The 17,454-nt window shown below is 38.1% G+C and overlaps 2 protein-coding genes across 2 annotated transcripts in view; one reads left to right on the forward strand and one right to left on the reverse strand.

Annotated features, from left to right (window-relative positions):
- Window positions 1-1,483, reverse strand: part of pan3 (poly(A) specific ribonuclease subunit PAN3) — a 35,993-nt gene extending 34,510 nt beyond the window's left edge. The window contains exon 1 of the mRNA XM_084747015.1: window positions 759-1,483. Coding sequence (XP_084603141.1) covers window positions 759-1,098 — 340 coding nt within the window. The 5' untranslated portion in view covers window positions 1,099-1,483. The remainder of the gene's footprint in view (window positions 1-758) is intronic.
- A 2,066-nt stretch (window positions 1,484-3,549) lies between these two features.
- LOC146307535 (receptor-type tyrosine-protein kinase FLT3-like) lies at window positions 3,550-16,490 on the forward strand (the record flags this gene model as incomplete). Its single annotated transcript, XM_084710397.1, has 23 exons — window positions 3,550-3,690; window positions 5,589-5,740; window positions 5,834-5,958; window positions 6,066-6,177; window positions 6,314-6,450; window positions 7,468-7,646; window positions 7,775-7,910; window positions 8,022-8,199; window positions 8,864-8,964; window positions 9,595-9,706; window positions 10,966-11,171; window positions 11,269-11,381; window positions 11,471-11,603; window positions 12,668-12,772; window positions 12,866-12,976; window positions 13,551-13,707; window positions 13,825-13,937; window positions 14,050-14,171; window positions 14,503-14,625; window positions 14,715-14,826; window positions 14,925-15,024; window positions 15,984-16,089; window positions 16,183-16,490. Coding segments are annotated over 23 exons (3,093 nt in total), but the record flags the coding sequence as incomplete, so codon positions are not given.
- Window positions 16,491-17,454: the final 964 nt, after the last annotated feature.

Below are 17,454 nucleotides of genomic sequence, written 5' to 3' on the forward strand. Positions count from 1 at the left end.
GAATCATCCCTTTAATCCATCACTGAGCTAATTAGAAAGCATGTAAACAGTTCCACAACTGCAGACTGAGCCACTACTAAAGCCTGCCACAGGGCGATATCAACTAGAGTTTAATTTAATAACAAACTTTTCAGCAACAATTACTGCTTTCACTTAAAGTGGACCTAGTTGGTTTTTGAGTTGCATGTGAACGTTAGTTACTTACTGTTTGTTTACGTTGGGAAAACACATCAACACAACGCAAAAACAATGCCCCGTGAACAGCTAGCGTAGCTATGCTAATGTTAGCAAACATTAAACTTGTAGTGCATCTCAATAACAACACTAGAGTTCGCATTAACAACATTTAACTGGTGAAAAACTAACGCCATCGGTGCTAAAACTGGTAATGCCGCTCTGAAGGCAAAGCCAAGCGCATTAAAGTTAGTTTAAGCGGTCAATTTAACGTTATGTTAGCTAACGCTAGCTGGTTGCTAGTAGCTTCACTAGCTAACTTCAGTGGGATTTCTGCCCACTCACAGCTGTCACACAACAGCAGGCCTCCTCCGTGAGAGCTGCAACAGCATGGATAATGTTATGTGTTGTTATAAAGCACTACTACCTGAAGACAAAGCTATTCACAGGACAGCTACAGAGCAGCACCTGTGCTAGCTGCACACAGAGCTGTGGATAATGTTTGGCAGGCCCAAAAGGCCCAAAAGTAAAGTCACAATCAGTCAGCCCATGTGAGGCCTTGTCTAACTGTGACTGTTACTCACTGGTTAGCAGCTGTCCCTCCAGAGACGTGCCTGGCGGCCCCAATGTTTCACTCTTCTTGGACACACCGGTGCCCCCGCCGCCCGGACAGGCCGCCGCAGAGCCGCCGAGGGAATACCCCGCTGGCGTCCCGCCACCCCCGGCCATCGACAACGGGACGGGGCTTCCGCCACCACCGTGCAGCGGCAGGCTCGCCATGGACGGATCCTCATGCAGGAACTGACACTCGTCTCCATAGAAGCAGGTTTTGTCTTTCGCGTAATATCGGCAAAACTTCACCTTAACATTGGGTATCCCAGCACCCCCGAGCGGAGCAGCTGAAGCTGGGAGTCCACTGTTCATGGCACTGCTGCTGCCACCGCCGCTGCTGCCGAAAGACACTCGCACATAGAGAGACGCAGAAAGCTAGCGAGCTAGCCAGCTAGCCTGCACAGTTTCCCCCTTAAAGGAACGGATTAATATCACTTCAGCTGGTGAAGAACACTTAACACACTACAGTACTCACATTATAAGGCTACGATGCATTTCGCGTTAAGAAAATAGGATTGCATGTGTTGAATCCTGCTCGTCGCTGTTGTTGTCGCTCTCCATGCAGCTGCCTTCGTAAAGTAGCCTGTTGTTGTTTTTTGCTGCTCGCAGTCAGGCTGCCCTGCTAGGGACGAGCTAGCATAGCTTTGCATTGTGGGTACAGGGTTGGCAGCACTTACCTGCTGCTGCAAAAGAGGCTGCAAATTGAACCTGCAGCACGTATAAATGCAAACCAATAATGTAGCTGAAGAAGGAGTGTAGGTGTTTGGAGCCCAGTTTGCAGATCAGCACTCTTCAGTCAGTGTGTTCAGTCGCTAGCTGCGTTAAAATTCAGCTCATTTTATTGCCAAATTAACCCATGTTAAATTCTATCAACTGGATCAGATTAGTGTGTAATAACTTACATGTACAGTCTGCACAAAAACATGATGAGCAACAGATGAATGAGAATACATCAGGACAATAAAATAACATAAACAAAATAAATAAACAATGAAAAAACAGATGTGAAGTAAATTAACTGAAAAAATATAATCTTTAATTTTTTTCCCCTTTTGCTCTAAACTGCATTCTTTAATGCAACAAAACAGTAACAATGGGGAGCTTTTTATTTTTGCTTTTCCCTGTTCTCTATCTCTCCTATTTGATGTTTTTTGTTGTTTTATTTTGTATAATTCTATTTCTGTATATTTTATGTACCACTTTGACCTTCTATAATAACAAAATGAAACATACTAGTTTATTTAACAGGAACAGCACGCATTAATAAACAGAGTTTATAACTACAGAGTTGGGCAAATGTTACAAAGTCACATTAAAAGCAGAATATATTAAACTGAAATGTCAAAATAACGTTATTAATTTATAATTATGCAGAACAATAATAAAAAGAAAAGAGAATATTGATGTCAATAGAAACATTAAGCAGGTGAGACTCCCTGATATGGGGCAAGGAATGTAAAATCGTGACAATTTCATTATCAGTTTTTGTCCAGGTTACATCACAAATAATTTTTGGCACTCCTATGTTTTATTAAAAACAAATAAACAAAAACTTTATAATGACTTTGTAGCCTATTTGTGCGGTGTTTTAGTCGCTCATCACGTTATAAAATCCCCGTTTGATATTTTACATAGTTTTCCGGTCTTCTTCTCTCTTTTTTTTTTAAACAACTTGTTAACCTGAATATATTTTTAGCAAGGCGTAGCTGACATCGTCGTCATTTCCCCAAAACTAACCCTGGTTAAGAGGCACTGGTACGATCCTTGCACATCAAAGTGTCGCTGTGTGTCTGAGCCCGTCACGATTATGTGACACTGCAGAGAGCGCATCAATGCCGAGGCATAGAAACATGAGTATTGCGGGTGAGTCGCTTCTGCACTGCACAGAGGGAATTTGAAAGAAAAAAGTGGTATTAACGCCTTCATTTGTGAATGTTTATTAATAAATAGATTTTTCGTCTTTTTATCCTATTTTCAAAAAAACATTCTGCTTTGCATTTCTTTCCTCTTTTTTGAGGTTACGTGTCTGGAGAATCATTCGGATTAAATATTCTATATTTAATCCTAATTATGTTTTATATTTACATTCAGTTGTGGTTCAGCAACGCAGTTTGAGGAAGTTTACCGATAAAAGGGGCTGGCTTGAGGAGAGGCAGACTGTTCGTGATGAAAGAGTAAAACCTGATTACCTGTAGGAGTAAAGATGTACAAAGGTTTTAAAACTGCTTTAAAAATCATTGTCTAGTATATAATTATAATGCATGCTGTCTAATAAAGAGAGAAAGAGAAAACATAAACTAAGGAATTAAATTATCTTTATCCAGTGGCGTAATGTGACTAAGTACTTTTACTCAAGTACTGTTGCTATTTATGTACAATTTTAAGGTACTTGTACTTTACTTGAGTACTGTTTTATTCTTTATATTTTATAGAGTATTTGCATTTTATATTTCTATTCCACTACATGTTGGAATAAATATTGTACTTTTTACTTAAATACTTTTTTAATATAGCCTATTTGATTCTGATATGAGCTATTCTGCATAATGAATACTTTTACTTTTGGCACTTTAAGTTAATTTTGAAGCCAATACTTTTGTACTTTAGTAAGGTTTTTAATGCAGTATTTTTAACCTGCATTTCCAATTTAATAAAATATTGGCTGTTTACTCCACTGCTCTCTTTTTACCAAAATTGTTTTTTGTCTTGTTTTGTGCTGCACCATTTTTCTAGCCTATTTTTCTTTAAAATGCATGATGCTTGCCTGATCAAAAATATACACAATCATCTGAAATATCGATACAATTTTCTGTCTTTCAAGCTGTTCTCCTCCTGTGTGCCGTTGAACTGCTCTGCTTTGACGGTGTGGCAGCACAGGGTCAGGCCTGCGTGCCCAGTCATGAGGTAAAAGCTGCCAGAATCTGTGTGTTTTAACTGAACATTTCAAGTTAATCATACGTATATCATCCTTTCTAAGTTACTGTATATTCCTGAAACAGTATGGAGTTAAAGGAAATTGTTAGTCTTTGGTAAACCCCTGTGTATGTACACAGAATGTGAACTGAAACATGAGAGAGGGAAATAGCACAAATGTGACTAAATTTACTTATTTTATTTCTGTACCTGAGTATGAAATATGTCAGTTTACTTTAAAAAAAAAAAGATAGCAGCTTGGACACCAGTCAAAGCAAAAGACATGTTTTTAAGTTATTATTTATTATTTTATGTCACAGTAGAAACAGCACAGGTGTAAATATGATGGCTGAATTCCATTTCTCTGCTTTATTTTCATTGTCCTGGTAGCGTACCTTCTGGCTCACTGTTACACTGTCATTGCTTACTGGGACACTTGAACACTGTAAAAAGTGATACAGGAGTCAAGTTTAATCAAATCTTTTCTCATTAACTTAACATAAGTTTGTTTTATTTTCAATTTATTTAAATTAAAATGTTTAGTATTTATTTTTAGAACACTTCAGAACTTTCAAACATGAGTTCCTTTAACTTGAAGCCTATCAGCAGACTTCCCAGCATGCTGTGTTTGAGCAGCTTCCTTTTCATAGCTTGAAGAAAACATGATCAGACTTAAGTCATGTTTGATTGTTTTCACAATAATGAAGACACTGACAACCACAATGTAGGTCACTATTGACCCTTTTCAACTTTAAAGTTAATTTAGTGATTGCAAGCACTGCTTGTACTGGAACAATTTTTTTTTTTATTACAAGTTTTTTTTATGAAATGAAGAACTGACTTCTCAAACTGAGAAAGTGTAATGTTCATGTCAGTGTGACTGAAGAGTTGCTGGTTCAACTTAATATCTTATGCTTATTGAAGACATTTTCTCAAGTACAACTGAATTAATATCAAGTTTATTTGACCAGAAAGGTTAAATTGTTTTGAATCATTACAAAATTACCTTAACTTATCTTTTCAAATTCAGTCAACTTAAAATTTCAAGGCAGTCCGGACTTTTTTTTAAAGGTAGGAAGAGGAGTTTAATTTTTAATTTTTTTTTTTACAGTGAATAGAACATAGCCATCATTAATGATATTAGAGAAATGTGCTCTTCCTACCTTAATAAGTCAAAATGCCTATTTATAAATAGAAAATTTGAATCATGGTTAGCATTAATGTAAAAAACATATGATTTGTACTAAATAAATACAGTTGGTCCTGCATGTGCATGTGTCAATGACTCTGTGGTTTGTGTTCTTGCAACATATACACAAAATCTTCATGCTACCACATCAAATGCTCCTTAAAGGGGCAGCTCACCCTAAAATCAAAAATACATGTTTTTCCTTTTTAGTCTTGTGCTATTTATCCATCTCGGTGCTGGTGTGACTTGCCAGGTTTTGTATCGATAGTAGAGATGTCTTTCTACCAAGCTCCATCCACCAGCTATGTGTATGTGTGTCTATTCGTGGACAAGAGGTTACAGCTAAGCTGATGACAGTAGAAAGAAAGTATTTCCTACATGAAACTGCTCAGAACAGGGTCTGTGGATTATCTGGAGTAACCAGGTCATGATTTCTGCAAAGAGACAGTGCCGTTGAGTTTTTCAAATGTATTTTTGTTTTGGCGGTTTGAGCAGCACAAGCCAAGAGGCATTTAGTCCCGTTACATTGGAGAGAATGCAGACATCTCTACGGTCAATAGATCCAAAAACCTGCTGCTCACATCAAAACAATCTAGATGGATAAATAGCACAACAAGTAAGAGGAAAAAATCTCTTTTTGACTTAGGGGTGAAAAGTCTCTTCAGTGCAGGATGATTAAAATGTAAGTCTTGTCTTTCAGATAACATGTTTTGTTCCAGCTGACCACCTGAATGCATCTGGTCCCGTCTACGTAGAGGTGAGTGCTGGTAAGAAGCTCATCATCTCCCTGGAGCACGTCCCTGAACACTCAGTCTGCCACTGGATCAGAGGAACGCAACCTGTACTGACAAAGTACGTGGATGTCTGCCTGTGTATTTAGGTGTTTCCACCAATTTCTAAATGCGTATGTGATTAAACTGAGAGCATTTACTTAAACCTCACCAGGAATGGGAGTCAACCTCTGGTCCTACCACCGCTTACTGAGACAGATTCAGGGGAATACACACTGAGCTGTGAAACCAGCAAGGAGACCAACTCCTCAGTGACGGTGTCTCTTCATGTAGTGATGAGTGAGTAACAGCTCTCTACTACAATGCACAAACACTTGACTGTTTTTTTGTCGATAAATGAGTGGTAATACAAGTATGTTCACAAGTTGTATTATACTTTTTTCTAGAACGGCCTACAAAACCAAAGCTGACACTGGACCGTGTAACCGATTCAAAGAGATCCCCTTATTTCACATGCACCTCTGAGGGCCTCCCAAAGCCCACACTTCAATGGTCTGGGTAAGATGTTATCCATTACATTTGCATGCATAATTCAGAGTATGTTTAATATAGTCTGCTGACACTAACTTTATTTAAAAACATCTTAGTAGTGTATGATTTTCCGAATATTGACGTTTCTCCTTCCTTCAAACAGAAACGTAAAGGGAGAAGTGGTTGCCTCAAACAACGGAGAGGCAAGTAGCACAATCTCCACTACCAAATATTTGAATGGAGCAATGTGCTGTGCCACTAACGATGAAGGACAAGAATGCACCCAACTCTATGACTATGGTAATTAAATATTTCAACAAATTAATTGAATGTAAATACATTCTACAAAGGACTAACCCATAATTGATGATTGCAGAAGCTCAGTTTTGGACTTCAACCACCTGAAAAGATCTGAGTAGAAGCATTTTTTTCCTCTTAAAAAAATATTGAAGTGAAATAACCATTTCTACATAGACAAATCTTCTGAAGGAACACTGAGGGTGGATTTGTTTGATTGTTGAGATCAAATATAAAAATCAGACAGATTACAAATTACATATATTTAGCTACTCTCCAGCTCATACTATCCTGTTAGACATTTGCATGAAATTTTGTCATAAACAGCGTATCAGTTCTTGAGTTATGGACAAAAACACAGTCACCACTGACCACTAAAACCTAAGCAGTTGACTCCAAGTGAACAAAAAGAAACACAAAAATTCCTCCAAACATTCCTGAGATATTGTGCTTACACAAATAGGACACACATGAGGTCACAGTTTGCTTAACCTATGACTAACAATCCAAGTGGACATTTGCGCAACATTTTAAGAAATTTCCTCCAAGTGTTCACAAGAATAGGACATGGATATAAGGTCACAGTGACCTTGATCTTTTACCTTGAACCGCCAAAATAACCAGTTCCTTCTTGAGTCCATCTGGACATTTGTGCAATGTTTGAAGAAATTTCCTCAAGGCGTTCCTGAGATATCGCCTACACAAGAATGGGATTACTCAAAACCACAATGCCCCTGGCCACGGCTGTCGCTGGCATGGAGGCAAAAAAGAGATTTTTCAGAAATTTCGAATCACCGAGGTCCTTCAGCATACATGCTGGTTTCCTCCGTACACCATACAGGGTCTTTTCAAGTGCACGACAGGATGTTAATTTATTTAACCGTTGCCTCTGAAGGTCAAGGACTTTCTCTAAATAACCACATCATGGCAAACAATTCAGTAGAGGGAATATTTTTGAAAAAAATACCTGACTGCCAAGTTTGTTGTGTGACCTGAGGTTCTTCTGTGTGTGTGTTTCAGACCTACAGACTGATGTTATGAAAAATGATGAGGTTTCTAATGTGACTGTGAGCCCTGGTCAGTCTTTACTGCTTCGCTGCCGAATAAAAGCTGATTGGTGGCCGATGCCTGTGTGGGAGAAGGATGGCAAAATAATGAATGTCCCCTCATTAGCATGTCCTTCTCATGTCAAGGAGGAGGTAGAGTAACTCATTCTGAGAACACATATGAACTAACTGAATTTTTTCTTTAATGTAAAACACAAACCACAAACTACTACATGAATTTTTCTCACTCAAACAATGGCAACTATATGTTTTTGTCCCAGATCTGCATTAGAAATGACACACATTATGATATGAAGGCCTACCTGTCCATTGAATCAGTCAGTGTGAACCACAGCGGCACATACACCTGCAGGAGTCCAGACACAAAAACAAAATCTGTCTACATCCACGTCCAGGGTTAGTAAAACTCATTTCACTTTTACCATTTTCACCAATAAATACTTCTTGTTCTTTCTAATCAACCAATTTGTACCATGTTGTACTGATTTGCCTCTTGTGTTTCCTCAGTTGAGGACTTCCTCTCTGTCCAGCTGCATAAGAGTGTGATCATACCAGCTATGAATGCCTTCAGCACTTGTTTGCAGGCCAATGTTTCCTACAGCCCTGTGCTACAGCGCTGCTCCTGGGAAGCTCCTGATAAAACTATGACTAAATGCATCAGGGACGAATGGGTGACAAAACACAGGTAGTCGGATGAGTCATTAATTATTTATTATTTAATAATTAGTTACCACATAGGAGTAAAAGTTTACTTTTTAAGCATCAGAACAGTGAAGAGCAATAACGGCATTGCTGTCACAAACCATAATATTTCAATACTTAAAGGTATCGATATTTTCTTACACCCCTAAATAGTGTGGTTTCTGGAAAATTAATTTTATAATAACCTTAGTTACTTGATATTATTGCCAATATTTGCATGACTGAACAATAGTCTGTTGACAGCTCAACTGCAGGGGAAAAAATCTGGAAAATTCATCTGACTCTCAACAGAAATCTAGCTGATGCACTTTTACTGAAATAAGAATAGCAGGTTAAGTCAAGTTGTTATGATCCACCAAAGCAGAAAGCTGAATGAAACTCATTCAAAACATTACATTACTTCAGCTACTAATGAAATATACTTTTTACAGTGTAAATAGTCCATCATTACTTCATGACTGGACAAATACACTGTCAAAAAAGGTACAGTTAATTACTCAGTATGAGGTATAACTCATGTTCTCAGATATTCATGAACTAATCATTAATTAATAATTCATTAACATTGTATCTCCCAGCCTGTTCGCTATAGCATCTCATCATTATCTACTGGGTTCATATGAATGTTTATGACACCTTCTTCTCAGGACTGTGAAGCTGTGCCAGCCACTAATATCAGGGGATTATAAGTTACACTTGGAGGCTGGAGGACAAAAAGAAACAAAGAATATATCAGTGTGTGTTGTGGGTAAGAGAGATTTACTTTGTGTGTGGTTTTTTTTGTTTTATTGAAGGGAAAGCTCACCCCAAATTCAAAAATACATATTTTTCCTCCTACCTTCATACTTAACTACACCCACTAACCATCACCACCATTGGGCAGTAATTCATTACTCAGTAATAAAGTACAGTAACATTATTATTTTTCCCAGTAACTAGTAGTGTAAGGGAGTGAAGTATTATCATTATTTTTGGTTTGTTTTGCTCCTGGAGAGAGAATATGCAGCAATTCAACTTTGGAGTGCAATATAGCGAGTAACTTGCCCAGCACCGGTGTAGTTCAGTATAAAGAAAATAGTTATATGCAACTGCTCACAGCAAGGTCTGTGGATTATCTTGAGTAACCAGGTCATGATTGCATTTGCCGCTTAGTTTTTCAAATGTATTTTTGGCACTTTGAGCTAAACAAGGCGAGTGTCATCTAGTTCCATTAGAGAAGGCAGACATGTCTACAGTCAATCTAAATGGATAAATAGCACTACAGGTAAGAGGAGAAATTCTGGGGGTGAACTGTCCCTTTAATGTAACATCTGCATAATGCTTCATTTGAAATGTACAGTTCTATTTTAAAGCTTATTGTCCATTGACTTTGTTTCAGCTGAACCAAAATTCAGATTCGGGGTTAACAGTGATAATACCTTCACCTTTGAGACGGCGACTCTTGTGCCAGCAAATTATACCTGGTGGTCTTGTTCTTCATCCAATGACAGGTATGCTCACTGTCAGATCTCCTCAGGTCAAATGGCATTCTAGATAAAGTTATTCCGATACCAGAATCAGAATATGTCCAATAAAATGCTGGATCAGGTATTAGTGAGTACGTGAGTCTATGCATCAATCTCAAATCATCTAATTTATTAGCAGGGCCCGCGTCCCATAAGCCAAATACTTTTTCAGAATGCATTGGAGAGAGTTTCTTCAAAAATGTATTCTGATACAACTGGGCCTACTAATTACCTGTTAAAAATGTAGTCAGTAATCCAATCCAAGTATTGCAATATTACGTAACTTAATTACTTTCCATTTCTTTTGGATTACCTCAATACTAAACATAATGTAATGTAATGTTTCATGTTTGTTGTAGGTTTATTAATGCTTGTCCAGCTATTCTTTCCTTTGTTACGAATGTGACTTTCTCAGTAGTAACAGTAGTATTTAGTAGGTGTGTGTAGTTAATGTTGGCCACATTAGTTAGCAGTTGGTCTGTGTAGCTAACATTAGTGGTGGGTCTGTGTAGCTAACGTCAGTGGTTGGTCTGTGTAGCTAACATTAGCGGTTGGTCTACATAGCTAATGTTAGTGGTTGGTCTGTGTAGCTAACATTAGTGGTTGGTCTGTGTAGCTAACATTAGCAGTTGAATTGAATAGCAGCTGCAACTGAAATTTGTTCTTTAGTTCTTGGATGATGACGGTATTTTCACAACTGGAAGGCAGAACTTGCTCTGTACTGCGGTTATTTTTGTTTTGTTTTTTCTTTTCTGATTTTAAGACGAAATAATGGTGAAATTTCTATGCAGTGAAAGTGTTTTACCACCAGCAGCCACAACAATAAGTGACTAAGATTAACTTTAACTGAGAACAGAGGTTTTGTGAAAATTGTAAGGTGCACTTACTACACTTGGTAGTATATTATTCTTTATTCAAGCATGATTATAATCCTAATTTTGCAATCCTAATTATAGTCCTATTTTTTTACTAATCGTATCTATAACCTGATTAAGTTTTTTTCTGTAACTGTTATGGAACACAGTTACCTTTTCTGTTTACTAGTTATGTTATCCAGTTACCTGTAATCTGTTACTCCCCAAGCCTGATTGGTACCCAGTGTCAGCCAATATTCAAAGTTAAGGTATTGTATTCTGAAGAAAAAAAATTGTGTCAGAACACCTCTGACACACACACACACACACACACACACACACACACACACACATATCCAGGTCTCCTCATCCCTGCTCTTTGTCTCACAGCAGTTGTGACACCGACTTCTCCTGGACAGAGATCCCAGGTAGCTCTCAAACAGACTCGGATGTCTCCTGTAACAAGGTGATCAAGAGCTCTCTGAGCAGCGATCTGGTGAATGGACAGAATCTCAAGTTTTGTGTGACAAACTCAGTTCACTTCCGGTGCAAAATATCCTCAATCCACCACCCATCTTTGCTCCAGTACTCCATAGGTAGAGAGATCCATTTCACTTTGCAAAATCGTTAAATTAAATTGCTTTGTGTTTTTTGATGACTGTCATTAGAAAGTGTCCTTATTACTGCTTTCAGGTGATCCAGATAACAATAACAGCAACATGGTGGCGCTCAAAGTCAGTAGTTTTGTTCTGGTGCTGGCTTTGGCAGTAGTCAGCGTCATGCTCATGTACTTTGTCAAAAAGAAGGTATATATTACACATTAAGACATAAACACACACATATAAACACAAACACACACGAAGACATGATGCCAAACCCTTTGTGTTTCCAATAGAAACCCCAGTATCAGCCCCAGCTTCAGATCATCCAGATGGTCGGACCCAATGACAACGACTACATCTACATCAGCTTCAAGGACTTTCAGTATGACCAGAAATGGGAGTTCCCCAGAGAGAACCTGGAACTGGGTATGAATGACGTCAGGCTGTAGATATCATATCAGACTTCAGTGGTAGAGGAAGTACTCAGATCATGTACTTTCTTGCTGTCTGCGACTGGATCAGATTCTCTTTAAAATCAGATAAAAAAAAATTTACAGCATGCGGGCCAGAGGAGCCCTTGTTTACATTTTCCCAGGCAGTTAGCTTTGTCAGCTAAACAGAAGTTTTATTTTATGGTTATGGTGTTGGAAACACTACTGCTTTAATATGGATGTTACTGTGGATGTTTCATGTAGTAGCATTTAAAACCCTAATTAAAAGAACAAAATTAATATCAGCTAAATTTACTTACTAAATAGTTTTGCTGAAAATCGGCCCTTGTGATATATTATACAACCATTACATATTGTCTGTATGTTTCTACTGATGCATCCATGTGTAAGCAGCATTATACTGTTGTAGCTGGTTGAGGCTGAGTTTTAATTACCTTACACACAGTTAGTCCTGTGGTTCCCAACCCATTTGAAAGCCCAGTTCCTCCAATGTGCTGAAAAAAAAAATCCTTATTAGGCCAGATACATGTGTTTGTGCATGAGTTTCGTTAATTTCTGAGGACATGTACAACCAACTCTCCAGTTGGACGCAGGATACCCGAGGCATCCATGATGCATTTTGATGCATATGCATATGCAAACACACAGTTAAAAGCAAGTGTATCTCCAGCTTTATAATAAGAAACATTCTCAAAATAGTGAGTTAGTATCTACGTTTTTCATTATTTTGAAATACTAAGTAATTATTTTGAGAAAGTTTGCATCTGAAGGGTGGCAATGGGCCCCAAGTATATACTGTACTCATTTTTTTTGTGGGGGACCACAAACCAAAAAAGTTGGGTACCATTGTTTTTTCATAAGGCTATCCAAAGTTTTTGCACATGTAATCTCAATCTGGAAAGTAACTAAAACTGTTAGGTGATATACATTAAAACTGTACTTCCAGAATTTTTATGTTATTAAATTAACACTTGCCTGTGAGGTCAGTGTGAGCAGAAATCCAGATGAGATTTTTCTGTGTTTCTGTGTCCCCTCCAGGTAAAGAACTGGGCTCAGGGGCTTTTGGCACGGTGGTCCAGGCCACAGCTTACGGCATCAACAAGCCCGGAGTCTCGCAGCAGGTGGCCGTCAAGATGCTCAAAGGTCAGCGTTTCATTTATTTATTATTCTGAGTGAAATCCAGAATGTTACAGGCAGAGGTCATTTCAGCAGCTGATGTGGTGTTTGACCCTGCAGAGAAACACCAGACGGTGGAGAAGGAGGCTCTGATGTCTGAGCTCAAGATGCTGACTCACATCGGTCACCATGCCAACATTGTTAACCTGCTCGGGGCGTGCACAGACTCAGGTACGTTTAACACTGCTTAACAAACGTTGTGTACACTCACTGCATCTGATTTCATCCCAGTAAAGTGGTCAAATTTTGCCTTTTGCATATAAACATTTCATGACTCTATAATCTAGCTGTAAGAAGATTAATTTTCAAGCCAGATTAAATTGTGGTTTAATTATGTTGCACCAAACGTTTAAACTAGTTTAAAATCAAGACAGATTCATTGATTAATTCAGTTTTTTAAAAGTATTTACCTAGATTTAATTTAATTCTGTTGCACCAAAACTTTAAACTCAAATTTAAAATGTGATCCAGTATTGACTTAATTATTAAAGTTAAGTTTATTAAACTTAAAGTAGAGCAGATTTAACTTTTAAAATAGCTTCCTTTTTGAAATGGATTGATTAAAATAATTCTCTGCTGAAACATCATGAACATGCTAACTAAATTAGCCAGCTTTTAGCAAGCTAGCAAACAATGTGACTTTTTCATTTTTTCAACTTTTTAAAACTGTTTAGCTAACTAGCATATAATATATGTTATAATAAATGTTACTAATGAGAACTGTTATTTGTTTTTTCTCATGCAGGACCCATATACCTGATTTTCCAGTACTGCTGTTATGGAGATCTGCTGAACTACCTGAAGAAAAACAGAGAGCTCTACCACAAGTCTGTGACTGATGCTTTTAACAGGGACCGTTTCAGGAGCCTTTACCACAATCTGCAGTCGAGGAAAAGCTCCGGGTACGCATGAGGGGGGGAAACACTAAGGACAACAAAAGGGATTATACTTAGAGACTATTTATAAAACGACTGTGCTGGAATCCTGTTTTAACATTGCAATATTTTTTGTTTTCTCAGTGAGCTGGACAAAGCAGTGGACAATTACGTGCCCATGTATGGCTCCACCACCAGAGGGCAGGAGGACATCGCCCTCCTCACACTCAACTCTGGAGACACGGTCAGCCTCGAAGGTGACAAAACACCATCTACAGTCAGAAAATGCATGTTGTCAAATGGATAAATCAATGTATTAACACATATTACGGTGCAAATGAGACCTTGCTGATCCAGGTTTGTGTGTAGACCCAGAACTCTATGAAAACCTGGATGATCAGACAGAGGACTCGCAGACCCTGACATTCGATGACCTGCTCAGCTTTGCCTACCAAGTGGCCAAAGGGATGGAGTTCCTCTCCTCCAAGAATGTAAGGGACGAAGGGAGAGTTACACTGTAGAAACTCTACATTTACATCTATGATCCCTGCACTCTCTACACAGAAACACAGGAGAGCAATCAGTCGCTCAGTTAAACCAGAATACAATCAGTAGATTAATTGATAAAAACTTTACTAACCTGTTTTATCTCCAACTGCTGGCCTGTTTTAAGCATTTTAAGAGTTAAGATTTTAATGGACATCATAAAACATAAATGTTGAAAGTTTAGAAGTTAAAGTTAAAGTTATTGGCCTGCTCTTTGCGGATTTCTTGTTGTGTGGTTGAATTAAAATCCTGACGTCTGATCCCGTGTGTCTGCAGTGTATCCATCGTGACCTGGCAGCTCGAAACGTGTTGGTGACGAAGGGCAGACTGGTGAAAATTGGTGACTTTGGACTGGCCCGGGACATCGACAATGACTCCAACTATGTCGTGAGAGGAAATGTATGTCACGTAAGACTTTAGGTTACGTCATTCACTGCCAAGTTCTGGATATTTTCTGACACGTGATGTTGGTGACTGCCGTCTGTCAGGTGCGTCTGCCAGTGAAGTGGATGGCACCAGAGAGCACCTTTCAGGGGATCTACACCATGAAGAGTGACATCTGGGCCTACGGCATCCTGCTCTGGGAGATCTTCTCACTCGGTAGCCTTTGCCAACACACTCCATGAGTAGTACATTAAGAAAATCAATTCCTGCACAATGATTAACACCCACTCTGACTGTCTGACTTTTGGTCTCAGGTGTAACTCCGTATCCCGGCATGAAGGTGGATCACACCTTCTACTCAATGATTGAGAGAGGATTTAAGATGGAGTGTCCGTACTACGCCAACGAATCTGTGTAGGTGTCTTCAGTCTGTATGCAACCCTTTATGCTTCTGTTATGAATGGGTACAGTATTTCAATAGATTTCAGACACTGACCAGACACTGTACACTCATGATAAAGTTGATACTTTAATCATTTGAATTGTGATTATAATGAAGAGTAGTATTTTAAAAAAAAGACTATAGCTATACAAGCAGATGGATGCTAATACAGATGTTTGAATGAGTAGCAACATCTTCTCACAGTGCTGGGAAGTAAATAAGTACATTTACCCAAGTACTGTACCATTGTAATGTACTTGTACTTCACTTTTCTGTTATTTCATACTTCTACTACACTGCATTTCAGAAGGAAATATGGTAGGGCTGAGTGATCCGGACAAATTCAGAGAAAGAAATACCTCAGTATCTACATTTCAGCAGTATTGTAGATGTGACTATTGTGGCTTCCACAAAATATTAACACAATGAGATTACTTGTTAAATAATTATCAGTAATGTGGATATAGTGAATAAGTCAGTAAAGACACTTAATGGAACAGCTAGAACAGTCTGGTAACATCAGAAAATCACATCACTTTACTGTAATGCAGCTTTTAAAACCAGGAAAAGACAACACTTAAGCCTTATCACAGTATAAGAATATCTGAAATCTAAAACGATTGATAAAGATATTGATATATTGGCCAGCCCTAAAAATGCTTTCCATAAATTTTACTGATTATATGTCTGTACTTTTACTTTATACAGAATTCATAACCTTAACTTGTTAATGGAGTCCTTTTACATTGTTGTGACTTCAGTAAAGGATCTAACTACTTCTTCCGCCATATCTTCAAGACCAAACAAATACAGTAGTGCAGCTACTTCGAACTTCCAGATATCTTGGATAACTGTGAACCATCATAGACATACGGTAAAGTGCAAAGTCTATGAATATTTCATCTAGTTCCTCCATCACTTTCTTCTCCAGGTATGGGATGATGTGTAAATGTTGGGCTCTGGATCCCTGTGAGCGGCCTTCTTTCTCCAAACTGGTGTCTTTCATGTGTGATCAGCTGACAGACAGAGAGGAGAAGGTATGCCTGTGGAAGCAGAGTTTTATCCTGTGTTTGATCTATACGCAGAATTATTGTCTCAACTTCCTCTTTTCATCTTCCATCTTCTTTCAGCTCTACCACAACATGCTCGACCAGACATCCAGCGACTACCAGAACGCACTGGCCGTTCTGGACATCTCCGCCTTAACAAAACAGAATGACCGCAAGACGCAGTCGTCCAATGACTACTGTCGAACCCACGCGACTGAAGAAAGCAAAGTGGAAATGTCCGAGTCAGCCACTGTGGCAGCTGAGGACGAGATTCTGAAGCCATCTGAGGAAACAGAGTGATGATCACCTACATAACTGAATGCAAGTTGACCAAATGATCAAACCATTTTTTTCTATACTATAAAACAGGTTATTTACAATTCTTCTCAATATACAATAGTATGCACTTGCTTTATATTCTATTAAAATATTACATTTATACGGAGCCCCTCTGGTGACATTGGATGAAAAAAAAAAATAATGCGTGGCCACGTATTAGTATCTCGTGGCCACGAGATAATAACACATGGCCACAAGATAGTTAATGCGCGGCCACGAGATAATTAATGCGTGGTCAGCCACTGTGCATTACTATCTCGTGGCCACGAGATAATAATGCGTGGCCACGCATTTTTTTTTTTCATCCAATGTCACCAGAGGGGCTCCGTACATTTATAAGCATTTTTAGACTGAATAAACAAATGTAGTATATATTTAACATAACTTTTCATAATCAGCAGAAGTAATGACACATACAAAGCATTTAGTTATGTTTATGGGATTTCATCGAATTGTATTCTTATTATAATAATGTGGTCTGAATGTAAGGAGAGTATTTTTTGTTGTCTGAGTTTCCATTGTGCAGCTAAAAAATAATTGAAAAATTGTTTCAAAAAAGGATCCTAAATATTCTCAGGACTAGATATGTAACTATACAGCTGTTTTTCTACATCAGGTCTATACACTGTAAATCAGTGATCAATGTTTGGTTTTATATTTTATCATGTAGCCTACAATATTGTTACGATGTGTATGAAAACAGCCTTTTTGCTTTAAAATACTGTTATGCAATGAAATGTACTGGTACTTATTTTGTGGTGATCTGTTATATTGTGTCAGCAGGGATTATTTGCAGATTTAACTCAATTTTTGCATACATTTATATTTTTATATATATACTATAAAAACTTCCTTACTATATTTTAATGGATTTTTTACAATGTTTTTTTCATTTTAAAGCAGTACAGAATATCAACATACACATTGATTGCAAAACTGGCGATAACAATCTAGGTTTTCCAAATATGTCTAATCCATCAACAGATTATTTTATTGACGTAATTTCCACAGAAA

This window comes from Lutjanus erythropterus, chromosome 21 (assembly GCF_056507025.1).
Source record: "Lutjanus erythropterus isolate fLutEry1 chromosome 21, fLutEry1.hap2, whole genome shotgun sequence".
In the NCBI taxonomy this organism is placed as follows: Eukaryota; Metazoa; Chordata; class Actinopteri; order Lutjaniformes; family Lutjanidae; genus Lutjanus; species Lutjanus erythropterus.